Genomic DNA, 27,292 nt, shown 5'->3' with positions numbered 1-27,292 from the left:
TTTGTTTCTGTGTAATAATCCTCTTCCCTTCCATCAGTTCCCCTCTATCATTTATGCATTATCTGTCCCATGGTACGTTATGGTGTCCACATCATGCTTCGATACATCAAAGCCGGGCTGCTCCGTCACTGTTCTGTAAAGCAATTTGGCAAACTCACACTGTATTTCACTTACCCTGGAGGTTTTCATCCTCCCAGAAGGAGGAGTACCTTGCCTTGCATGTTAAGCCTCAGAAACATTTTCAGCTATGAAGTTCTGTTTCTTAATTCTTCTGGCAGTCTGAGGAAATCAATCTTTATTTTACGTGTTATAAGCCATACATGAATCTTCAGTATGGTCATAGTCTGGCAAGCGTTGTGAAGTGGAGCAATACTGATGTCAAATCTAATGAAAATGGACATAAGTTATTCTATATAAAGAACTTCCATAACCAGACAATTAATAGTCGACAACAGCTTTTCACGTTTTGGTTTTTTTTCCAGTTAAAAATGCTTTATCTCTACTTTATAAAAAGAAAAATACATCTGCATGAGGTTTTGCATACTGTTGTGATGGTGCAATAAATTCAGTTTTAATTAAAGCAAAATACATACTTCCACAAAACTCATTGAAATTGTAAAAAAATCTTTTAAGAAATTGCTTGGATTTTTTTCTTTTTTTTTTTTTTTTTACAATTGTTAATCTGAATTTAAAGTGCTGATTGAAACCAAAGTAGAAATTACAACTTCAGGAGAGAAGATAAAAAACTCAGTGTGGGGAAAATGATATTATAATGTTATGTTAAAAATCCTTTAGAAGAGTACCACAGTTAATAACTAGATTTGTTTTATTATTACAAAGAGATTATGCAAACTAACTCAATTTTTAAAAGTTTGTAGCTGTGTCTTGGGAGGAAAGAGCATTTAAATATCTCATTTCTTCACTACTGTTCTTTTTATGTAAGGTTTTATAGATACACCTTTTGAGCTGAACAGGGTTAATGTCAAGAGTTTTTTTTAATAGAATGAAACTAATACGTGAATACTTCACTGTGTCTTTGATTTTACAGTGAAATAACTATTGTGACCATCTGCAGCAGCTGCATTTTACGAATTATTTGCTGAACCAAGCTAAGCGCAATGACAAAAGTAGTCATCTCAGATGTACTGTTAAAACAGAGGAAGAAAAAGGAGCACTGCTTGCCTTTTGTACAGTATGGCCATCTGCTGTACAGATGTTATTATATAGAATGACTTCAGATACAATAATTGTAGAAAATTTTCATTAAAACCTCAACAATTTGCACTTGTTTACTTGAATCTGCATAACTCCCCAGTGAGACAACACAATACACTTGGGGTTTCTTTGGTTCTCACTAGCTTACTCTTTGATCCTTTTTGATGTGCTGACTTTAATAAACATAGTTAAAAACACTGTTCAAAAACATCATGGAAAAAACTACAAAGGAACAATTATAGCAGTAGAAACTACTCTAATCCCTCACTTACGCAAGCTATTTTTAGTGAAATATGGTTTTTTACACGTTTTATGTGGCAGTGTTTTATAAACAGTGTGAACGATCCCTTTTCCAGATGAGTTTTAATGCAGGAGATGAAGTTGTTTTGTAAGGAATCCTATTTGCTAGGAATTATTGAGAAAAAAAAACCTCACTAGAATATATATTGTAGGCATTTTTCCTCCCTTATAGGGGGAAACTAAAAGTGCATGACCTTGTGTATTGCTTTCATTTCTTTTCAGCTGGAATTAAGAAGAAAGCTTGCTATCCGACTTTTTTTTTTTTAATTATCAGTTTTCCCTCTAGACTTTACTGGTTTAATCATGGAAACTAAAGGCATTCTGATTTAATTTTTCTTCATTTCTTACGAAACTAAAAAGTTTTAACTTCTGAAAAATAGAGGGGCTAATTAGTTGAATGATTTCACTTCTAAAAAAATAAATTTTAAGTGTTTAACACCCACATTGAAATCGGATCAAACTAAAACACCTCTATTTCTATACATCCTGCTGTGCTTTTGTACAACCCCAAACCTTCAGTGTGTCAAGGGACTTCATTTTTTGGACATTTTTCAGGTTTCAGTACAACAGTTACTTTTAACTGTTGCTATTAACATGAAGTAATGCGGTTACTAGTTCTGTTAGAATACTTATGTTCCCCTCTGTACTTATGGTTAAATGTTCAGTATTTTGTTTTTAGTAAAGTAATACTGTTGTAGACTGTGTTGCAGTGTAGTGGCACAAAAAGAAAAAATAATAAACCAAAATCCCTTTTAAAAAAAAACAAATATTTTTTAGTTTAAAAGGGGCCATCATATCCTGATGCTCTTAAGAGTAGGGCTTTGTCATACTGATGTTCAATTAAACAATTATCTCTAGTCATTTTATATTTTGTGGCTTGGAGTTACAAGGTAAAACTTGTACCTATTTTTTAAATACCAGAGACTTAGCTTGGCAGATTATTTGTACTGTTAATGAAAACCCCAACTCCAAGAGCTGTTTTTAGACCTGGTTCAGTGATTTTCGTCCTCTAAAGTACATGGCATCTTCTACAAATGCTTAGAGCTCGAGTCCCATGTACCCAGTGAGACCTGAGATCACTTGGCACCATGCTTGAGGGGTGTGACTCACTCCTTTACTGTCACAGGGCATTAGAAATGAAATAAGATTTAGCAAGGAATACTAGAAAATAGAATGCAGTTCTAAACATACGGCTTTCAGTTAGTTTATGTTTGTAGTTGAAATTAGCACTACCTACCTGCCAAAAGAGTGGATAAATTAAGAGAAGTTGAGGATCACTCTTTCCCCAAAGTGAAAGACAGCAAGAAGCCTGTAGCCTCTCAGTGGAGCCTTATTTTACTCCAGCTGGGCACGGGAGGGAAGTCGTGCTGCTCAGTGTCTGAACTGAGAGAGTTACGGACATAAAATATTCCAAAGATCATACACAGAATTCCCCAGCCCTTTGTCCCATATGTAGAGATGATTACTTTAGCATATAAATAAGGGGAAAAAAATAAACACTAGTTGAGCCTATGATAATTGCAAGTATTTTTACTAAACCTGAAAATAATTACATACTTGAGATACTTTACAGAACTTTTAGAAATTGCATGCAGATATGAATTGGTATAGCACAAAGACCAAACTTCAATTTAGAGTTAACTAACTCCCTTGAGAAAACTCTGCTAAGGCGTTGTCATAGACTTTGGATGCTGCAGATATGCAAGTTAGCCCATGGGGAAATAAAACTTTAAATTAGATATAACTACCTAAAATAATATGCAGCAGTAACAAGCCATTTACAACACCCAGAAGGCGTTTGTTACTTTTAGAAAGAAATATAAACTCTTTCCAACACTTGAACAATAGGAAATTAATTCTCTGTCAGTAAAAGCCAGAGGACAAACTAAATATTTAAATGGCCACTGAGGACTGAGGTGGAAGTGCAGCTTGTAGACAGCTATACAAATCACTAACAAACCTTAATGAATATTGGGTGTGGGCATCAGGGTCCTGTCAGATTTGACACCGTGTCCCAAGTAGCTTAAACCCAGCACTCAGGGAAAGGTGGAGACCTCATCAGGTCTCTAACATCTGGGATTTTATTTGTCATTTTGGCATATCCTGCAAGCGCAAAAGAAAGAGTAAAAGGGGATTATCCTGACAATGAAATGAGTTACTGAATCTTGTGATAATGAAAAGCAGAAGAATTCTAATTCCTTTCTATAGTCCCTGAGGTGGAGGTGCGTTTATAGTTCTGCAGGAGTATAATGTAGGAGGGAAGAACAGATGGCCTAAAATCCATGAAACAAGACACCATCTAATCCCAGGACTGAGTACCACTATTAATCCTGGTCAGATTCCCTACTGATACTTTGTAATAGGGTTCAGAATTGCTACTGATGAACTAGCACATCGACTTCAGAGAGTAAAAAAAAGAATAAAAAGTTCCTTGTAGGTTGTTTATTCAAAAGACAGTGTGCACTAATTTTGTAGAACTGCATTTGCTGTCTGAGTAATTCAGCCTTAAAAGTATTTCAGATGAAACATGATTCAGAACAAATATGGTTGGGTATTTAATCTCTTTAGCTTTTATTGTGAAATTAATTACATATTTTTTGAGACTGGAATTTCTTTTGATAGTGGGATCCCAGTTCTGTAATGTGGCACTAGTAGGTGATACAGTATTTACATGGAAGTCAATTTAGTAGTCTGTTTAAATTCATGAGAAAATAGATATAACAGTGAAAGTGGGATGTTTTCTTTATACATTTTATTCTTTCTGTGATGTTCTTCCAGTTTAATCTTCATTTTTCAGTGTGAGGTATAGAAAACAGAGGTTAGACATTATTTCCAGTCTTAGGGACCAGTTCCTTAAGCTGTTTAAATTGTTGATACACTGCCATGTTTCTTCTTTTTCCATGTCAAGAATATTTTTATGGGATTGAGTCACCAGCTTGCTACCCAGACAAAAGGTGCAATTTCGTAGGAAATTCAGGTTATTGTAGCCACACATTTCCACACGCTGCCTTGTGCTAGCTCAGTTACTCAGGTAGCTGATCACTGGGTTGAGTCAGGGTGCTCATTTCTCTGAAAACTAGCCCAATAATAAAGAAGCGTTTGCAGCAAGATTGACTCCTTCAGCTGGTTCATTGGACAGGTACACTTTGATGAACATGCTGATACAAATGAGAATACAGAGAAGTATACAAAGGAGGAAGGACTGAAGAGAGAAGACTGGAATAAGCCAGGACCTGGGCCCTCCTTGATCCTCAGGAGCCACATCCCAAGAGTGCAGGGCAACCTGTTTGGTTTGTGTGTCCTGGGTGTATCTGGCAAGCCTTGGATTCCACAAGCAGAAGTGACTGGGCTATAGAGGCTCAAATAGAGCTCAGCTGCTGCCAGGCACTATCTTCAGGATGGTTTATTTACAAAGAAAAGTTACTCTCTAGTTCATGGATTATTTAGTTTACTTAAGCAGTTAAAATTCACAGAATCAAGTGTAGAGCCAGAGGAGCAGGATGTCAAAGCTGTAACTCTAAATCAACTTTGTGGTGATTGTATTGGGATACATTTTGAGTAACATCCACTATTTTTTAATGCTTCATTTGCTGGGAAACCATTCAGAGTCTGATTTTTCAGTTGTGCTAGGTATCTACAACTTTAAAGATCAGTGACATTTGTAGATATCAGTTATCTCCTGAAAATAAACTAATGTTTTCAAACCAGCCACCTAAAATTAAGATGCGAAAATGCATAGATTTTTTTTTTTTTATTGAAGAACATTCCCATGTCCATTTGTACAGCTGGGGTAATAATGTTTGGTTGCTTTTCTGAAACCTGGTGGTATCTAAAAATAAAATATTTATGATAAAAGAACCAAGTACTACTCACATCAATATACTCACCACTTCTGAAAGCTGGACTCACAGATGCAAAATGAACACTATTTTTGTTGGTTTATATTATGCATTTTTCCCCACCTAACTGGAATAACATAAGGCAATATGGATCTTTAAAATAATTTACAAACAATTCTAAGTTTCTGTACTCCAAGGACAGCCTTGACCAACAATTAAAATCCCTTTGGATCTAAACTTTAATATGCCCTCTGTGATCAGGCATCACTAAATCCAAAATTACCAAATCACCAAGTGAATTGAGATTTTTCATTTGTTTAGTATGCAGTAGTGTAATGAGCATGATGTACCTGCCCAGTTGTTCTTTAAGGGAGATGAGCTCATTTCAAATAGATAACCATCTTTGACTTCTCTTCTGATTCATCACTGACCTGAACTCCATTTGAACCTTGTTAGACACAAAACAAGCAGGATTCCTGGCCTGAGCTATAAAATATAATTAAGCCCTTTTGAAATGATGTGTAAAAGAACATAGCTTTACCCCTACTATAACTACTACCACCACCACAACCAATAAAGTTAAATCAACCACTGCCTGTAATGGATTAAAATAATAAATGTTCCTGGATTTTAGTGTTTGAAGTACTTGAAGAAAACAGGCTCCCAGCAGCCAGTACCGCTGAATGCATGGGGACATTTATTAGTGATGAATTCAAGGGTTTGGCCTGTTTAAGATCATTACTTTCTGTTTACCCTGTGTTACACATCTCATGTTTTTACAGAGCCCATATGTGTCCCAATGTAATGCTGAAAAACTCTCTTTCACTAAAGAATAGCTAATTGGTAACATGTAGGTATTGTTCTCATGGGGAGAATGAACCATCGTAAGATTCAGCTCGATGCTAATGAGAAATCCAGTGCGGTCACTGGATTGTTAACTAAATCTCTCCTGGAAAATTGTTCTTAAAATTGTTCTTTACTGTGCCTCAACACTTGCTTGCTACTGCTGTTTCCAGACTTGAGTAAATTGGCTGGCTCTTAAATTAACTGCAGTATTTTCCCTGTAATTATTTTCACAGCTTTGTTACCCTTTCTTCTCAGAAAATGGTTTGTCAAAGATACTTGTCAACAGAGCATTGTAACTGTAGTATTGCTAGTCAGTAGGTGATGTATCTACAGTTCTCTTAAGAGGAAAGGATTAGATAGTTGTGCCAGTATATTAGATATAATACATATATATTTACATTTTAATAGCTGTCTTAATGTCACTGACAGTCTGAACATAGCTACTGAAATTACAAATGTGAGGAGTGAATGTTCAGAACCAAATATCACAGATTATCATTTTAGTAGAAGGTAGTAAGGGAAATCACTTGCTAATTGATCTTCAGCACCAAGATTGTATCTCTGCCAACCCAGACATGGAGGACCCATGGGAGAGCCTGGACTTCTTCCCTCAGGGAAAGATCCCACCACGATCCCTTGGGTGGGAATACATTCAACAGGCTGCTGCTGGTGGTGACACCACATCACTCACATGCCTTTGATCCAGCACACCTGGATCTGTGTGCTCTGGGACACACTCTTGCCCCTGAGCTGCCCCAAACTCAGAAAAGCTGTTTGCTTCATAGTGCTATTGTTTGCTTTGAAAAGCTACTGGCTTTTCAAGAGAGCTAAGTGCCAGTTCAGTGCCATTTGCTAACTTTGTTAAAATAAATGTGCTTTCATTTTCTTAATTCTCTTATCCCCTATTGAAGTTTGCCAATTAAAATCATGCTCTGCATTGCATTAAGTGACAGTGCAGTGAACCAAACAGCATTTGCAGCTAAGGAAGAGCAAATGCACAGGGAATAATAGAAGGAAAAAAGCTCCCTCTATATTTCTACTCATTTCATTTGGACTTGATTCAAATATCAGCACTGAAATGTTTTTGAAAACAGAAAGTCCATAGTTTTGTCAAAACATTGTCTTTCCCTTTGTTAACCAGGAAAAACAAACTGAGCTCTTTTTTAATACATGTATTGCTTAAACCCTATGTGATCATTACTGTGAGGCAAGGATTGTTTTTATATATTTGCTGCATCTATTAAAATGGGCGATATCTTTCTTTTTCTATTCACACAAACAGATTTATGCACACATGGCAGTTTAACAAGGATGAAGCCTCCTATTATTGACAGTTTCTAATGCAACTCTACTGTAATTATATAAAAACCCTAATCTAGCTATGTGTAAAACTGTATTAGGATACTCAGATTCTGTGACATGTCTTTGTAAATCTTAGCATAAATCAAGTATGTACTGATTAAAAAAAGATGTTAGAAAATCAAAGTAAATATCTTTAGATAAAATTTTTTTCACTGTTCTGTTACGAACTCCACATTTAATTTTGGAGCAAGGTATTTCTTGAATGTGATAAGCTAGCTATTTTTAACCCTTCTATGTTATTTCCAGCCATATAAAAATACCTGGATATTCCTTTTGTGCATATGTCATTATAAAGGTAATCCTTCCAATAGCACACAGAAGCTTGGTGTAAGTTCTCTTTTGTTCTATTAGGGTAGACATGTTTTGTGGAGTTATTGTATTTCTGGCTAGAGTCTGACAGGGGAGGGCTGGCAGCATTTTTTAAACACTGTCCAAAGCAAGTGCTTCATATTTATTAGTCTCTTGGAGGAGTATTTTAAAAGTCATGAAACTATTTGTTCCTAAAAGTAAATTATTGCACGTACTGAAAAGTGCATTGGTGTTCATGAGCCATAATCCAAACAGCACAAGCTAACTTCTACATGTCACAGCAATCATTTATGAAGACATATTGCTTCTTTGTGCTGCTATCTCAAGTTCACTTCAAATGGAAACTTAGATTTAATCTATTTAAACTGAGACCTCTACAAAAGAGGTTTGTGAGAGATGCATTGAAGGACTAACTGGAAATAGTGTGTGGGAAGGCAAAACCAAGGGAAAATTATTTTGCATCATTACTTTTCTGAAGCAATTGCTTTAGTCATGGGAAAGCACTTCACTGACTGAACATATACTTTTAGGATTTCAATAGAAATAGTATCCTATTGAAATTCCTCTCAGACACAGAGATCTCTTTACTTACTCTTGCTTTTTAAGGTTTATGCATACTTGTTTTCATTTGTTTTCTTTAAGCTTCCTCAAAACATCCCTTCATGCTTGTTTGTCTAAATGCTCTCTGCACTGCATTTTTTTAAGAGTGAACAGTGTTTTTTATACTGAGTCATTCCATCCCTGGAAGGACATGGAGATACAACTGCTAGAAGGGACAAGGGTGTGATTCTTGTCTACACAAGAGCAATCTGGGTCACAGCAAGAAAAATTAAAATCTCTCACTGAGTTCCTGAGCATTTCCTGGTATTTGTAGGACACAATCCATGGATGTGTCTTGTAATATTTCATGTATTGAAAACTAACCAACACTTCCTTATTCTTAATTGTTTCTTCATTTCTCATTGTTTGCTAAGCATTTGAGAAAGGCACTGCTGATTTTGAACCAGCAGTATTATGTGCTGAATGCTCAGTTCTGCTTCTAAGCTGTTGGATATTGTGTTTTCTTTGTACTTTGTGGAGCTGAGATGACAACACAAAGAGACTGCAAAGCATAATCCTTCCAAGTGTAATCCCAGTGAAAGAAAACATAAATAAAACCACTTGCATTCTGGCATTCCTTTTCCCCTTTTGTTATTTCTGCAACTTGGCACGTATTCCAATAAAACTATAGGAAGAACATTTCTTTATATTGAAGAATTTAGCAATAGTTACCAAGAATTTATTCTCTTTAAAATCAAAAATATATATATAATATGAAAAAAAAATTAATTTCCAAATATTGTAGTGCCTCTTAAAATAACTAGCCATAGCAGGGTGTTGGTGTGTATTTACATTAGTTTTCTTGATTATCACTGAAATTCTGTGTCGAAAACCACCTTGAACAGACCTGTCCCATAAGCCCGTTACCCTTGAGAGCAGATGCAGGATTTCAGAAGCCAGCCTAAATAAAAAACCCCAAAGCTAGAACTCCTTTCCCAGTCAGTGACAGCAGTCCTGTTGATGGGACAATGGTTTGTTTGAGCCCTTGATCATTCTTGCAAAACTCCAGCAGCTCAAAGAAAAGGTGGTTTAGGTTTGTGGTTCCTACTCAGGTTGGACAAAATTCAATGCCATTATTACTATGGGCACTGTTAGGCCACCTTCCTAGTGTTTGGTGGTTAAAAAAAAAATGCAATGTATTTCCTTCCATTACAAAAAAAAATAGTGCTTAGTGTTATGACACTCTAAGCCCCAGGATGCATACAGATTTTTCCCTTTGATATTAGGAGAGATTCATAGGAGAAGTTTTACGGCGTAGACTCAAAACAGTGAGTTGTGTTTTGGGGGATTTTTCTACCAGCAAAGTTATAAAAATATAAAATGAAACTGTACCTTGAAACACCTGTGTGTAAGCCTTAGGTGTTTTTTGGTTTTTGGGGTTTTTTTTAATCTTTTACTTTTTGTAAATGTCTAGTTTCATTAGAAAAATAAGCTCTGTGTGTTATAAAGCAGGGAGACATCCAACATTCAGGGTGTGGAGTCCAGTTATTAGCACCAAAAGAGATAAAAGTTAAGCCAACCTCAGATGTAGTATTTTCCATGTAAATATACAAAAAAAAATAGAGATATTAGGTATGGTTTATTTTATTAAAGAGTGATTTGCAGTAAGTTAAATTCACAAGAGCTGGGATATTTCTAGATGATGTTTCTATCCTCAAAATGTTTGTGTCTTTAATGAGAGTATGTAAGTTCTGTCATAAATGTAATCTACCATTATCATTTTTAGGTTTTATGAAGCTATGTAAAGTTCAAAAGGTTATGATATGAAAACTTTAAACTCTTTTCTCAGGAAATGTGCATTATACATTTTGAGATAAGCATTTGTTTTCAATTATTTGAATTCAAACAGTACTCTTCTTCTCCTGCTAAGTAGCAGGAATAAGTCTAGCAAGGTGTTATGTTATAGTAATTAATCTGGACAAAACAGAAAACTGCTCAAAATCGCTATTTCCTATCAGTTTGAAATATAATCAAGTGAAGCAGCTGTTTTTGTTCTTAATAGACTTTTTTGAAAAAAAAAAATCATAGTTTAATGAAAAGTGTCTCTTTTAATAAACCTTAAAATACTCAGAATCCAAAAAGTAATGTTTTAGCAAATGGTTCTTTATAAGGAATGTGGATGAGACATATCTGCTCTGTAACTACAACATGGTATCAGGCTTGGTTGATAGTGTAGGAAGAGCAAGCTAAGGAAGAAACAGGAAATTTTTTAAAAATTACAGATCTTGTTGCCCAGCTGTGATGCCCTTGCTTGGAGAGGAGTGTGACTGTCCACACAAGTATTTCCATGAAAATTAGTGGGACTACTTGTGTGAGTAATGGCTTGTGGGCAGGGGTCCCCAGGCTCATGGTAAAGTGACATCAAGAAATAAGCACAAAAATGTTGGGAGAGTAAGTGCCACTGGGATAAAATTTCTCTCTCTTCTTTTAGGAATCCATGGATCATCTTTAGTCCTTGACATAAAAGATTTCTTACTTAAAACAAGTCTCAAAGAAAGAGCGAAATCTCTGATAGGCCCTTTTAGCTGCTCTGTTAATGTGGAAGCCAAGTGGTGTAAGCACAGTGGTGATCCTGGCCCAGAGCAATCTGTTCCAAAAATCTACATTGACTTGAGAGGAGGACTGCTACAGGTCTGTATAAGATGTTTATAGTTGTGCTGTTGAGCTGGACTGGCTTTGGATTGATTGAGTTTTCATAAATAAATTGCATGAAAGCCTTTGCATCCTACAACCGGTCACTAGGTTGGGGATTTTTGCATGTTGGATTTGGGTGGTTTTTATTTTACCTTATAAAATAAGTATCTACTCTTTCAAGTAAACTTTTGATTGAAAAATTGTGTGCAGTGTTTTTGTTTTTGATTTATTTATTTTTTCTAAATACTGCTTAACCCCTGTATTTTAGCTGTATGTGTGTGTTCCTTAAAACTGCTGGATCAAATTGCTAACACTTAATATCTAAGGTCCTGTTCTGATGGATGTGTGTTTGTCTGTCCATGATCTATGTGTCTGTAATGCCTGGGGGTAGCCTTAAGAAGTACATATCCTTTCTTTCTAAACTTACACGAATTTCTCAGGGGAGTAATTGCAAACTGTTGTTTGTAGCAATTAATACTCAGTTTTCCATGCTATCCTCTCATTTTTGGAAGTGCCCACAACTTGAAATCAGTCCAGGAAGCATGGGAGTTTTTGAAATGAAAAAATAGATTCTGTGGGGCTTAAACAAGTGGGCTATAAGATATGTCTTGTTTTAATTATTTTTATTGTAGTATCTATACACACACCAAATGTTTTAAAATAAATACATAAATCAAGTTTATAAAATAAAAAAAAAGAAATTTTGACATTTAATCATGTAACCCAGAATTAGCATTAGAAGGTCTTAGAACCACAGTGCTGGAAATAGGGTTAATCAGATAATACAAATTTAGAAGAAAATTTAATTAATTTAGAAACATTTTAATGAATAAATAAGTCAATTTGTTTCTTTGCTCCTTTTTTTATTTGTTTTTCACAGGTACTTGGCTGACTACCTCTGTGTTGAAAATAAAATGCACTTTTTTTTTCCCAAAATTTTGGGATTTGACAAATATCAAAAAAAAAATCTGTAAATCTCAGAAAGCCATTTATTATTAGAGTATAATTAGGGACAATTAGCTTCTGTAGAAGAGAATTGTTTGGTCTGGCAGAATGGATTGAAGAATGCTGACAAAATCATTAGCAGTTCTGTTTCAAATTAATTTATTTATGGCTAATGATTTTACCAGCTCTAAACATGACCTCATCTATCATTGTTAATTTGTATTGCAGCAGAACCTTGAGAGTTTATGTAAAATCAGTGCCTCATCTCTGAATATTGTAGTAGGAGTTCCATGCCCTGGAGTTCCCAGCTGCCTACAAATGAAATAATGAAACTGTGAGGGAGAAAAAGCGTCTCAGATTGGCTTAAGGTGACAGAGAGCTCCTTTGAGGTGGTGCTAGAGTAGGTGTGGGGCCCTGAGACCAGAGGTACTCTAGAAACCATAGTGGAGATGCACTAAATTCAGGGGATGACCTGCCTGGCCTGGGAATGTTTAGCTCAGGACTGGCTGTGGCTGTGTTTCAAAAGGGTCTTGGTTTATTCTGTGGGCTTGTAGATGCAGAGCAGTAAAAAACCTGCCTTCTTGGCAGCTATACTGCACTCCCTTTAAGTATCTTTTGATTTTTTTTCACATTTGAAAGCTGGTGTTCCCCCATTGAAAAAATTGCACAATGTGCACACCTGACTTGTTTGCTTTACTCACACCCTTACCATGGACTTTTAAGTTACTGTCTGGGGATTTTGATTTCATCCCACACTGGTTCCAAGTCTAATTTCTGTATTAATTGCTTTCTTGTCTTCCATGTTGCTTCAAGGCCTTCTTGCACATAAAGTCTAAAGGACTTGTCCCCATTAATACAATTCTCTCAAACAGGAGCTTGATTTAAGAAAGCAGAAATGCTTGTCAAAGCTGGGAGAAATGCCTTCTTGCCTTTAATGTTGATACAAAATGTGTGGATCTTCTTGACTTTTGCATGCCAAATTTTATTAGATATTTTTCTGTATTTCTGTTCTAAACTTCAGAAAACTTTCAACTTTTCAACCTCAGGGGACTTGCAAAGCACCCAATTCATATGCTTCAATTTTGTGCTTAAGATAATCTTTCATGTCTTCTGCATCACATTCTTTGCTCTGTCACTTAGTTTTAAATGTATTCCAGAATTCCAGTTTTGGAGCAACAAGTTCTTTGAAGAGTTTAAACTTTGTACCTTTAAAGGGTTTTTGTCATGTATCAAACTGAGAAACCTGTGACCAGTCCTAGCATTACATACAGTTCTTGAATATAACTTTTAAGATCTGTCTTCCAGGCAGCATCACTATGAATTGTTAAATGGTAGGAATTAATGTTTTCCTTCAGGTAATGAAAAGAACATATCTTACAAATGGTTTAGTAAAGATACTTTGCTGCTTCTCTTCTTTATTTTAACATTAGGAATGCTTGCAACTAACTAAGGTGTAAGTAGAGCAGACTCAAAGCTGTCTAAAGTTCCTGTTGCTTTGGGGAGGTGTTTTTCCCTTCAAAAATGGCTGAATATTTGTATGTAATTTTCTCATTTTTTCTCTCTCCCTTTTTTTTTTTTTTTTTTCTTTTTAAAGGTTTTCTGGGGTCAAGAGCATTTGAACTGTTTAGTTCTTCTCCAGGAGCTTCTGTGGCAATACCTGACTAAAAAGGGCAGTGTAGAGACATTGATACCTGAACATAAATACCCCACTTGTTTTTCTGCGGAAAGGAATCAGGCCTCAAAAACTGAGCATACCTCAGATGATCTGAGAACAGGCCTGTTCCAGTATATACAGGATGCAGGTAAGAAGGATATAATTTGGGGTTTTTTTCTTTATTTTTTTTTCTTTATTTTTTTCTCAATTATAAAGTAAAAACAGTAGTAACCGATTAGACATTACTTGCCTCTTACAATGAATAACTTTATATTTTTTGGAAAAGCAGTTGAAAAGACATCTGCTAGAATTTAAAAAAAAATACTTTAAAATAGTTTTTTGATTTTTTCCATTAAGCTATAATGTTTTAGAAGTCAGGGAAATTGCTTTTTTATTTTCTCTCCTTTTGATCCCGAGGGATTTCTTTTTAATCACTTTGGTTTCATAAGCCAGCATGTTTCTTTCTTGAAATTGTATAACGGATTATAGCTTTCTTTCAATTGACAGAAGCACAAAAGCTGCCCAGTGCCTATGAAGTTGTGTTTTACAATGAAACTGAGGATAGTCCAGGAATGATGCTATGGAGATATCCAGAACCCAGAGTGCTCACGCTTGTCAGAATTAACCCTGTTCCTTTTAACACCACTGAAGACCCAGATATTAGCACTGCTGACCTTGGAGATGTTCTTCAGGTGGGTAATGAGTTTTCTACTTTCTGTGACAAATGAAAATGTTACTGCTGTAAAGTGAAATTTTTCAAACACAGATTTATTAAAAGCAAGCACAAAACAAGTGTCAGGAGCTCTATAAAACCAATATGAGGTACATTGCATAGCTTGAGCATATCTTTAGTTTCAAAACTACTTGTGTAAACCTTTTACCCAATTACCTCTGAAGTTTTTATGTTGCATAATAAGCTATAGCCAAGTTTATCAGTTTTAGTTTGTGAGCATACAGATCCATCACTCTTTACTTAAAGACTTCATTTGGTTTGAAACTGAAATATGTGAGGAAAGACTTGGTCTGAAATTTCCAAGATCCAGTGGAATCATTGAAGTAAAATCTCCAATCTGCCTATTCTCTCCTGTTTCTGTGATGGCAGAAGGCTGTGCTGCTCCTTCTTCCACAGGGCAGAGGGAAAGCATCTGTTTTCTCTCATTTTACCTTGGGAGGGTTGAAGTGGACGGTGCAGTTTGACTGTGTGAGATCATGGAACGTCTCTTTGAAGGAAGGCTGAGTGCTGCAGTCTCTGTGCCCCCAAAATAGACCATACCTCAAAATTACACTGATCCTTAATGTGCTGGAATTTTTTGCTTTCCCATGTATGCAATTGGGTCATTACATTTTCTCCTGTCTAGTGTAATTCTTTTTACCTTCACTTATTCATTGCATACATATTTTGATTTTAGCTCAATTTTAATTCTGGTAATCTCCATTTCCTTTTTGTATTACAAATTGGACCTGTCATTATTTTTTTTTAATTTCAATCTGTTTGTCAATCAGAATAGTGTTGTGAGTCAAGGGAAATAAATATTTCTCAGTTCTTCCTATTTGTTCCAAATGGTTGAATTATATTTCATTATTGCTGTGATGGTAAAAATTGCTTTTAAAATTGAATTATTCACCAATATGCTTTGAGTTATGAATAAGTAGGATAATCTTCCTCAGATAAATGGTATAATGTTATTACCATGCACATACTGTTGGTGAGATCATGTAAGTGTCCTGCCAATTTCTTTGCCCTCTAGACAGCCACATGTCAGCTCCTTTCAGTTACATGAAAATTAAAATTAAATGGAAAGAAATCAGCTCCACTTGGCATGAGGTTTGAATCAAAGATCAAGATTGTGTTATTGTAGGCTGTCTTGATGACCCTATTAGGTTGCTATGAAAGCCAGCATTTTGCCTTCTTTCAGGCTGGTATTTTTGGAGCACAGCACACCAAGGTTTTGGTTTAATTAGATTACACTCCCATTATAAATAACAGACATCATGAGCATTATGTATGTGCTTGTGGAATAGTATGACCCTGTCCAAGGGGAATATCAGTTCTTCTTCAAGTGGGCAAACACAGCTGGACTTTCAGTAGCACACAAGTTCTGCTTTGTGCTTCCATGCGACAGGCTAGAGAAGAAGTCCAATTCACTATGATTGCCTCAGAGAGTCAGAAGCACTCAGCTACCAGTGATCAAGTTCTGTCAGCTTCTACTGGTGTTTATGTAATTCTTCAGATTTCTACCACAAAAGAAAACACGAGTATATCAGCCAAATTAGAGGACATCTAGTCAAAAATTCTGCTTTGGACACATGATGTGCAGAAATGCCTACAGGAACATCCACGCTTTGGTTGTAGGCCATTAATTATGGCAGTAATTGTTGCCTGGCTCAAGATGGTGATTTATCACATTTTCCAGAAATGGCCATACATCTGATGAACAGCCATTTAAAACATGGACAGTGTGCATTTTTTTATTGCTCTAACAGAGGTATGTGGGTGGAATAAATAATACAGAGTCAATTTTTAATTTCTTTAGGTAAGTTGCACTTACCAAATACTCGTATCAAACTTCAAATACTAATTTAAGTTAATCATGAGGTCTTTCATCAGCTGCACTTTTTCCCTGTATGGATACATGCTAATTAATATAGTGCAGATTTAGTGCATAGGAAAATTCATTAAATACAAAGAGAAAAAAGATAAAACAACGTTTATCTTATTCAGTTCTTGAAATGAAACATTAGAAAAACGTCTTTTTTTTGAAAAAAAAGGATCTAAATTTAAAGACAATAATGATACCAAGCTACATATTAAAATACACTTGATAAACGTTCCCAGGATTGTGTATATGTTCAAATGCAAGGAGGACCCATAATGTCCCCAGCTGTGTTACCAGTCTCCCTTAATCCTCTCCTTCACAAAGATTCAGTCAAAGGTGCCCTTCTGTAGTTTGTCTTGAATTCAAAGTTTTCCATTTGCAAGTTCTTTCTTTCTGAGTAAGTTGCTATGACATTTAATCTAGCTTTCTGTCTTTATTAAACTTTCATCATAACATTTTAATCATGGGTCGCTTTTAGAACTCTGTTTTTATAGTTATCATTCAAATTCCTGGAACTTGCAAAAGCTTCACCATAAAGGGAATTTTTCTAAATATTGAAGGTATGTGTTACCTGGTACAGCCAAAGGATAGAGACCAGTTTCACATTATAAGAGCTGATATGAACTATATTGTTTCTGTTGAACCTTAATTTGCTGCTATTTCTAAATTGCCCCAAGAGCTGTTTTCTCATGCTTTACCTTGTGTTGTTGCAAAGGTAAGCAGTTTCGCTGGTCAGGTTTCTAATACTTTGTTTTTACAGTCCAAACATTGTTGCTTTTATTTGTGGAGGGAACAAGAATAACTGATATCTCTGCCATGGCATACCATGTGGCATTTCTTTAGCAATTTGAAATAGAATTTGGACCTAATTGTTTGAAGGAAGTGAGAATCCTAGATCAAATTACAAGAAATTGCATCAGGATTGTATTTCTTTGTGGAAGTTGAAAGTATCTGAGGTATATCCAAACTTGGAAAATTTTCACAAGTTATTAAAAAGTTAAAAAGCAAGATGAAGTAGCAATTCCATTATTTTTAAATACTGAAGATTTATATATTGATAAGTTCATAAAAAAAGTTGCTGTCTGAGACTTTTTCCATTGTAACAGATGATCATTCAAGTAGTCTGCTGGTAAGAGGAAGTTTTATGGTTAAAGATCTGTGGAAGGGCAACTTCAAAAGCCTATTTTATTCTGTACTTGAAGAAAGAGATGTATGTCTTTTGTTTATGTACACAAAACCAGAAAGAAAAAAACTACTGATCTTGCTCCAGAAATTTAGTTACTGCTACATTTAGGTCACTCTCATGTGCAGATAATTTCTCTAATAAAAACTGTGCAGGTGTTTATAAATTTGTCTCAGCTAGTATTCACGTGTGAAGAAGTAAGGCATGCCACAGTTTCCCAGTTTAACATTAAACTAGATTCTGTAAGGCAACCAGCTCATCATTATGGGGCGAAGGTCTTCTGTTTGCTCTGTGATGGTCTTGTGGTGTGGCAGCTAAAGTTGGAATATGTTGGCAGTGATGTTTCTCATTCCTATAAAATCTGACTATGAAATGTCTTTCACCAAGAACTTTAAAACAGAGTAATCACCTTCAAGCAGATTTTGGTTCAGAATGTATGTCGAAATGTCTCCTGCAGAAATACCAGAATTGTAGGAGACACGTGAGCATCTTTAGGAATGAGAATGGGCTGGACAGTCTTAATTTCAGAGTAAGGGTTTCATAGTGTCTCCCTTCATCTCCTAAACAATGAGGACATTGGCTTGATCTGGCTACTAGGACAGTTGAAAGAGAATTTGTGGAAATTTCCTCCATCCTGATTGTTCTGGTTGCCTTGAAAGAGCAATTTCTGATTCCAGACAACAGTTGCAGATAATTCCACTGTCCCAGAACATAAAGAGTAATTGAAGAATATATTCTAATTCATAACAAAAGGCTGTATTTCTGAACCGTTGTGTGATGCCAAATTCAATTGTACTTGTACAATTCCTTGAATCTGTCAGGTCCATATCTGAGAAAGGACAAGTCATCTTCATTTCTGTGATATTTTTAAAATTCAGAAACGGGAAAGCAGGAAAAAAAAAGTGAGGGAAAAAATCCATTACTGATTCAGTAGTGACTTTCACAGTGTGCAGATACAATATGAAGCTACATTTAGGTATTTAACCTCAAAGAAAGTTCTGTTGAATATTTGTGCTCTGGGGCTTAGAACTGTACTTGCACTGTGTGTCAAATTTCCCCAGTCTTCCTGTGTCTTTCTGCAGTCTTAAGAATCCCAGATTTATGTTTATCTTTGCCTATGATGTTGTTATACTTTTCTGATGTAATCTGGGTTATATTTTTATATCATTTATCTTTACCAAGAACAAGGTTGACAGGTTTAGGTTGGCAGGGGAAAGAGCAAAGACTGGGAGGGGCTCACCAAGGTAGGAAAACAGTTCGTATGTCATCAGGGAAATATTCTGCTTTTCTGTGCAGGCAGGTGAACAGGACACACAAATTATCTCCTGTACAGCTGGAGACCTGTTTTATCTAGTAAACCTTTTACAGAGATTCTCATTTATTGTCATTCCATTGCAGAGTTATCTTTCCAATGAGGGATGTTGCTGGCACTGCCCCATATCTCAGACAAAAGCTATGTATTGTCACGAGTATTTACTCAAGTGGCATGGATTTAAAAGCAGAAGAAAAACAGATTTATCTAATCAAAGTAATCATACAATGTTTAGTGTTCCAAATTCTGAGTTTTCTGATTTAAGATGCATCACTAACACAGACTTAAAATTATTTCTCCTGGATTGTAATCCAGTGGGAGATGCAAGCTGTTAAACAAAAGAAAGATAAACTACAGCATTTGCTCATTTCTCCATATGAAGTTAAAATAAAATATCTGCTGAACTATAACCCTGACAGGTTTTTGTATTTGAGGATGTTTCCCTTGTGTACCTGCCAGGATTCCTATTGCATGCAAGTGTAGTCAGCATTGTAACAGCTGATGAAAAGATGAATGTGTGCTGAGGTCTCCTTTTTTGGCCTTTATTCTTTATAAAGTGTCCTAAGATACAGAGCACAGTTTAGGAAAGTGGCGATTAAATTAACGAAGTATCAAGGTCTACTGAAGAATATTTTAGGGCAGAGTATAGTTCTGAGGTTGCAAGGGCTTAACTGGGATTTAATAAGGAAAGACTACATAAATAAAACCACTGTGGTAAAATTCACACAAAGCATTTCCAAAGGTGGTGAAATCTCTTTTAGGAGAACATAAAATATTTCCAACTTCAAAAGGCAGGGATTCAAAAATTGTCTGTTGCATTGCCTTACATGCATGTGCTATGTAAAGAAAAGCATTTGCAAACTTTCTAGTCTGGAATCTGATTTTTTCAACACTGTCAGCCAATAAATAGTAATTTTCTAACACCTTGTGGCTCTTTAAACAGTGGCTTAAGGAAGCATGGGCTTAAGAATGACTGACATTAGACCTACTGTAAGTCATTATTCCAGGAAGGATTTGACATGACAGTCAACAGGAAAAGAATTATGATCAATGTCAAAGACATTCATTTTTCCTTTTAACAGAGAATACCTCATTTTTGGCTGACTCTGCTTCCTCTTTACTTTTCATTCCCTGTTGGAGCTACAATATTCAGCTGGGCATTTGAGAGTCTGGGAAAAGTTCTTTCTGGGAAACCACAAATTTTTGATTTATTTCTTATATTCCCAAAGCAACAACTATTTTGGAAATCCAGATGATTTGTGTGTGACAGGTAGTGATTTAAATTCATGGTGTTACTAGATAATAAGCCATAAAGTTCAATCATGCTTCTTGATAAACCTGTTGGTTTGCAGGTTATTGAATCTACTGCCACGCAGTTCAGTACTGCCTTTAAATAATGAGACTTTTTAGATGGAAGGAGAAATAATTTGTCTGGCTGTTGTGAATTGCTCAGAAGGCAAATTTGGTGTTTTGTCTGCTTTTTAAAGCAGACAAATTTCTTGTTAATTCTACCTTTGGATGTTATTCGAAATTACTGTCATAGTCATACTACTACTATATAAAGATTTTATAGTGTTTTTATTATTTCTCCACTTTGTGAAGAGTTGCAACAAGCTTGGAAAGAAACAATTATTATTGAACATGCCTGATCATAAACTAGAAGCATAACAAATGCCACTTACTCTAATGTAGGGAACCTCTTTCTCCACAGTAGATGCAGTGTTTCTGTTTGTGCATGAGTGCAAAAATGGGTGCAGGTCATAATGTAAACAGCTGGTCAGTGTAACAGCCTGTAGGTTTGCTTGTGGCTTGAGCCACTTACACTTCATATGATCTGCAGGCAAGCAAATTATCCAATCTGAGTTTTGCACATGTTTTCCAAAGCTAAGACTCTGGCTATTAATTATAAGTATTGTCTTCATTTTCTTGCAAGGAAGGAAATAGGAACTAAAGAAGTTGGATTCTTAAACAGATGTTGAAACACAGCCTGTTCTCTTAGGGAATTCCAGCTTTAAACGTTATTTGTGAACTTCCTTGCCTCAGAGTAGGATTATCTCAGACTTTACTATTTTGTTACTGGTTGTGTGTGTATAATCTTAATTATTTTGCTGTGTGATCTTAGTGTTCCCTGCATCAAGATGAGACTGTATCGTTTGTCCTGGAGTTTCTGTGCAGTCTGCAGGGAGTTAAGCGTAACTTGTTGGGAATGTTAATGGAAGTTGTGCATAATTTGCCTGTGCATCACAGTGAAATTTACCCTTAGGGGTTACTGAGCCAGCAAAAATTCTACCGGGTGCCAGAGGACTGACGAAACTATCAGATTATCTTAATGACAGATTTACACTCTCCTCGTGTTCCGTACTCTTCAGATTTTGTGACTCTGATTTATGAAACTTTGCAAACCCAAGTCCTTCCGGCTGTACATTGACTTTGTGGTACTTCTTATAGGAGTCAGGCTTTACTGTGGTGAGAATATGAGGTCAAAATAGCTCATATACTGAAAATTACAAGGTACTTTATGTATTAATAGGCTGCTAATCTCAATGGTCAGAGGCGACTATATCACAGTGCTCTTATTATTTATAAATACTGAAGCCTAGAAAATTAGAAACCTTAAATGAAATGTGGAAGATAGTTCCTGTATCAGAAAGAGACAATAAAGAGTGTTGCAGGTAGGTGAGTCACTAACGTAAGGTCTCCAATCTGTATACTTACATTTCTTAAAACTTGAAACAATACACTAAGATCTAATAAATTAAATAAATACTGTTACTTTTGCTATGCAAAAGGCAAGAAATCTCAGATACAGCCCAGTGCTATTTTGTGCTTTCTTTAAAAAAGCTGTTAGTGTGTTTAGAGTAATTTTTCCATAATGAAAAAAGCCAGTATCTGTGACAGATTACATTACTCCACACACCTGCATTTGCTCTGAACCTGCTAGCCTGATAAATTGATAAGTTGGTCATATGTTGTTTTTAAAAGGCAAAGAACATAGTTCCTAATAAAAGAATGCTACATATTTCTTCTAAAAGGTTAAAAAGCATTTCTCAGGGCTCTTAAATTACCATATTCTGATACCAGGGGAAAATAAAACCTGGGCTTAGAGTCGTGTTTGTACTTAGAGGGCTTTCCGGACAGGAAGGCAATCTTGATGCAATTCAGTAAGCCACAATACCAGTGGGGCATTACAGGTGAAAAAATTTCAGCTGTACCCCTCACCACAATGTATTACAACTGTACAGTGGAATATTTCCTGTAGAGAAATAGGGTTTGGTTAACTTTTTTTCCCAAGAGTAGATCACATTAAAATGTTATAAAATCATGATTTCCTGCATTTGAATACTTGTGGTTTCTCAACTGGTTCCAATATTACAAAAGGTTTTTTATAGCTTCTATTAGTTGAAGATGTATAGAAGTTATTTTCCGAAGTCAGCTAAAAGGAAGTTGTCTACTTTTAAAGAACAACTTTTCTCAGAAGACAAGAGTTTTCTTTCACGTATCTTTATTACATCTCTATTTGATATTTATTTTATAAACTGCAGGAGAGATGTAAATTTAAATAAAACGAAATAAACATACTAAGAGGACTATTAGTATATATGTTAAATGGAGTTGAAAGAGCCATGGTATATGTTATTGCTCAGATAGCCAAATAGTACTTATTTTCATTAGTCAGCCAAAGACCTCACTATAGATAAAGGAAAAAATTAATTAAGCAGATACTGCATATTAAATTTTAGAGTGAGTATTTGTAATTTAAATGTCCTAGCTTTAGAACAAAATTTATTTTAAAAAAATTCAAAGAGAAGGAAAACAATTCTGTGAAGAAATTATATGAGACAATTTTTGAAAACATCTCCAGTTAGGGTGTCTGATTATTCCAGAGTGTTGAAAATTGAGAGTGTACCATAGTGGTAAAAATTTTGCTGCCTGAAACATACAGGTATGTAACACTTCAAACTGCTGTCAAAGTACAGAAAACTGTAATGAAAATACAAAGGGGACTGAGGTGGGTGGGACAACAAATACTTTGTACAACTTAATGATTTTAATCCTAGTACTACTGCTGATCCTGAAACTACTTACACGAGGCTGTATTTTTACCTCACTGTAAGCCATCTTTTTTTTTTTTTTTTTGGTGGTTTGATTGTTTGGTTTTTTCCTTCATGAAATGGGAATATTGGTGGTCTGAAGCTGGGCCAGGAGAGTCTGTTTTCTACATAGATGTGATATTATCTTAGCTCTGAGGAAGATTAAAAAATATTACCTAACAGGCAAATGGTTTGTAGAATGATTTCACATCACACAAGATACACAGGAATGTGGATTTTGAAGAATCCTGCATTTGCCCAAAATGTAGGTGTTCCACTGGTCAGATTGAATTGTGTATGTTGTGTGAACAGGCATATTACATAGTTCTATTCTATTTAATATTCTTTTTCTTTTGGGCATGTTTTCTACTTATTATATTTTTCTGCAGAGTTCTTTTGCTAGTTTTATATAAATAATACTTCAAAATCAAATTTAAAAGTAATGTTCCTGGTAGTTATTGCCAAGACTTTTTTCCTTATAAAAATCTGGATAAAACTTTTTATTTCCTGCTACTGCAACTTCTGTTCACCTAATGAGAGAATTGTATTTTTAAGACAGTTGGCCCTAAACCAGTAAAATATCGTAATAAAAGAATAGCTTTATTACAGAGCAGTCAGTTTATTCATGCTCAGGAAGCTGAAGTCAAAATCTCAGTATGGGTTGGTGTCTGACTCAGAGTGCTAGTTTATGTTGTGTTCTGCCTCTTTCACTGAGGTGGCCCCGCTTGGAGAAGATAAAACACACACGCGCTTCCTGTCTTCTGTGTGCGCTTTTTTGTACAGTAGTTGTTTCTGGACCAAGAATAGCTTCATTTCCAAGAGGAAGCGCCCACGATCTGAGGGACTGAGATTCTAGAAATGAATATATCTTCTGTAAAAGCTTCTTTTCTAGCAAATACATCAATCAAAAGGAAGCATCACTGAAAGAAACATTAGGCACATCCTGTAACCCAGCTGTTAATATCTATCTTTCTTTCTCAACTGGACAAGATGTATTTTGCAGCCTTAGAAATCTGCATGTATATAGTTTTAAAGTTCATTTTTTATACTGAGTTTTAAAATTATATGCTTCAGTATTTAAGTATTAAGGCATAATACTTTTATACAGCCTTCATTCAACAACCCCAAAGAAGTAAGCTGATGCCTGTAGCTTTTTCCTACAGAAAAAATAGATGTTAATGAAAAATATGAGATTAGTTAAGAAATGGAGATATTTTAATTATTTTTCTCCTAGTTGGAAATTATGGCCATGTCTGTTAGCATTCTGACAAAATGTATATTTAATAATAGGTATGATCATTTATGGTAACGTGGCAGATTGTGGAAGTCCACTGATGTTGCCTCTCTGCTCAGCTGTAGAAGTGTACCTGTAGACAGATGAGTGGTGTGCACCCAGCACTTTTCAAGTCCAAATTAGCCAAGTAGTCTGAAGCCGATAACATCGGTTCACAGGGAAATATAGAAGCTTGTTGTGATCTTGAAATTCTTTAAAAAGCACTTACGGGTCAACACTGATCTCTCTATCAAGTCTTAATATTACACGTAATCACAGGTGGGAATAAGGAGTATCTGTAAAACACAAAATGATGAAATTAATAACAAAGCATTAACAGACTGTGTAGCATTTCTTGATCCCCTAGTTTCCAAGTAGGAATTAAATTATTCTGGTACTGATAATATGTGACACAATATATGAAGAATAAGAAAAAACACAATCACATTGTTGTGCTTTAGTGGGAGTACTTCATGTTGATTACTGACATTATACTGTCTTGCTGATAGGTTAACAAGTGTGAAGGAAATTACTAGAAGGATGCAGGGCTTTAAGAGGATTTTCAGGTTTCTCATTGTTTGGCACTTTTTTTTTCCTTTTTGAGAGACAGATGTGTACGTTGGAAGTTTCATCTCTGCTCAAATCAGAGATGTTTTACATGTGTTTGTGTAATATCCATGAAAATTTTCATTTTAAAACAGATTGAAACAAGATTCAAAGAAAACAGGAATCTGCTCTCTTCTAATTAAAAATATTTTTGCTCCAAGGCAGCTATTTCTGAACAGTTGTTTGTTTGTGTCATGTACTTTGCCAATACACCATTTTCCTTCTTCCAAACACTGCCACGCCATTTTCAGATCCCCATTGTCTATAGTTCACAGCAGTAAAGAGAAAAAGGAGCAGCCTTCACTTTCTCTGCTTAGAGTTGAGGCTGTTTCATACAGCTTTTCATTTCTGCTTCTAATCTCTGTTGTTAAACAAAGATGCTGCTGAAAAATAAAGCATTTGATTGTGGTTTTGCTCCCTATTGCCATAATCGTCCTTCTAAATAAGTGTGTTTGCCACAGTGTGTGGTTTTCTTGCAAAACAGAGCTTGGAGATTCTTGGTTAAATCTGAGCTCATGCTTAAATACTTCTATGCACACTTAAGTGACAGGTGAATACAATCATTGGAATTAAAACTGTCTTGGAGAGCTGTGGAAGAAGACAAAAGGCTGCAGGGAAATGTCTGCTGGAGAACCAAGCTTGCTGTTTAGCAAAAAAATTAAATATGCTTTGTTTGTGTTTTGTGATCACATTGTCTTAAGAAGTAATAATTACATGAATTATAACTTAGGTTTTATTCAAATATTTTAAGGTAAAAGCACCATACTTAATTTGACATGTGGGGAATTTTTTTTGTTGCAGCTAGTTCACTTATTCCCACTGCTAATGACTCAGTTCTGGCATTATAACCCCTTTTCAGGCTTTCACAACTATTATTTTTGGCAGCTGATATTGCCCAGAGCTACCATCTTTCCTTAAACTTATCCAGATCAGGCATTAGTAATAAACCCCCTAGAAAAAATAAAGCTAGATATGTAGAAGTCAAAGATTCTAAGTCAACTAAGTCTTTTGCAAGTTTCAAACTAGAAAGCTTACAGTTTGTATAGTTCCAAAGCATGAGCTGTATTTTGTATAGGCAATTGCAGAATGTGTGTCCCTGATTTCTTATCTCTAATGTGCAGATGACACTTTGAAGCATACTGTCTCTTGGTCTGGTAGATTTCTTGGCATACCACAACATAGTTGGAAAAAAATCTAAACAAAATAAAGAATAATCTCTTCTACTTGCTGACCAGTGTGTATTAACTGTTCAGTGATGTTTTTTCTGGCTACTCATACTGCTGAGTTCAGCGCTCGTTCCTGTGCCTTTCCAAATTTTTCATAATTCACTTTAGAAGCTGTGGATGCAGAATAACAGAATGGGTATGGCTGGAAGAGTCCACAGTGGATCCTCTGGTCCAACCTCCCTATTCAAGAAGGGTAACCCAGAGGACCTGGCACAGGATTGCATCCAGGTGCTCCTTGAACATCTCCAGGGGAACTCTACAATCTCTCTGAGTCACCCACACAATAAAGAAGTTATTCCTCATGCTCAGATGAAACTTCCACTTTGTTAGTTTATACCACAGAGCACAGCCTGAAGACAAGTTATGAATTATAACTTCTTTGTGGCATAATTGTTTTCATCATTTTACTTTGCCATCTTTTCCTCAAGAGGAGTTTCGATAGATCTACCACCTACTGAGTGGGTGGAAATAATGAAGTACCTTTTTGTTTGTTTTTTTTTAAACAGGATGTGTGAAATCCACTTTAGGCTTTTCAGGTTTTGCTCTGCCTTTATTTTGAATCTTTATTTTCAATCTCTCTATATTATTTTCCTCTATCCTTACTGATAGTTTGGGAGTATAGTGCTACTAAAAAAATTGTCTTAACTGTACTCATGAACTGCTTCTTCCACCTCATTAGTCTTAGTAGGAATAGAATTCATCACCTTGCTTAGCTTCTTTTAAAACACCCATTACTTTCTATTCTAATCCAATTTTGTGAGATTCTCATTAAGGAAAGAGTTTTGTTTTGAGATGCAATCTAAGAGAAATAAATATGCTATGTATGATAGCTTTGTGAGACTTTCGTTGCAGACATATCACTCAATAACATTGATAAGAAAAGGTAATTCAGATTTTGATAAACATTTGGAAGCACAAGACCAAACCAAGTATTCAAATATATTTATTCAGGTTCCTAAAAGAATGTCAAGGTATTTTAGGGACTGAGTTTTAAAAGTATGCAGAAATAAATTCTGCTGTAAGTAAAGTATCTATGCAACCATGAAAGGCTGCAGCCTTTTGTCAGAAATTAAACAGATCCTTTTATAATTATGTAATTCCAAGACTTCATGCTATAGGAAATATGCCAAGTATTACAGTATTTAACTTAACTCCAGTGTTTTATCACCAGTGGAGATTGTGAAGGTTTAAAAACAGAAATATGTGAGCGTGAATGGCTCCACAATGTAGTGTAAAAGACAGCAGATGATGGAAGATGCTCTTTATGTGTTCCTAGTTAACCTAGGGGAGTTCTTCGGGT

General features: G+C 35.5%; 1 protein-coding gene across 7 annotated transcripts in view; it reads left to right on the top strand.

Annotated features, from left to right (window-relative positions):
- Window positions 1-27,292, top strand: part of VPS13B (vacuolar protein sorting 13 homolog B) — a 418,409-nt gene that overhangs the window by 325,086 nt on the left and 66,031 nt on the right. For all 7 annotated transcript variants that reach the window (XM_086881610.1, XM_086881633.1, XM_086881628.1 and 4 more), the window contains exons 37-39: window positions 10,903-11,102; window positions 13,645-13,852; window positions 14,212-14,396. In XM_086881610.1, coding sequence (XP_086737736.1) covers window positions 10,903-11,102; window positions 13,645-13,852; window positions 14,212-14,396 — 593 coding nt within the window. The remainder of the gene's footprint in view (window positions 1-10,902; window positions 11,103-13,644; window positions 13,853-14,211; window positions 14,397-27,292) is intronic.

The sequence above is a fragment of the Cyanistes caeruleus genome, chromosome 1, assembly GCF_971803275.1.
Source record: "Cyanistes caeruleus chromosome 1, bCyaCae1.hap1.1, whole genome shotgun sequence".
Taxonomy (NCBI): domain Eukaryota; kingdom Metazoa; phylum Chordata; class Aves; order Passeriformes; family Paridae; genus Cyanistes; species Cyanistes caeruleus.
Note: the sequence above shows the minus strand (reverse complement) of the source record. Positions and strands in the feature narration are given on the sequence as shown.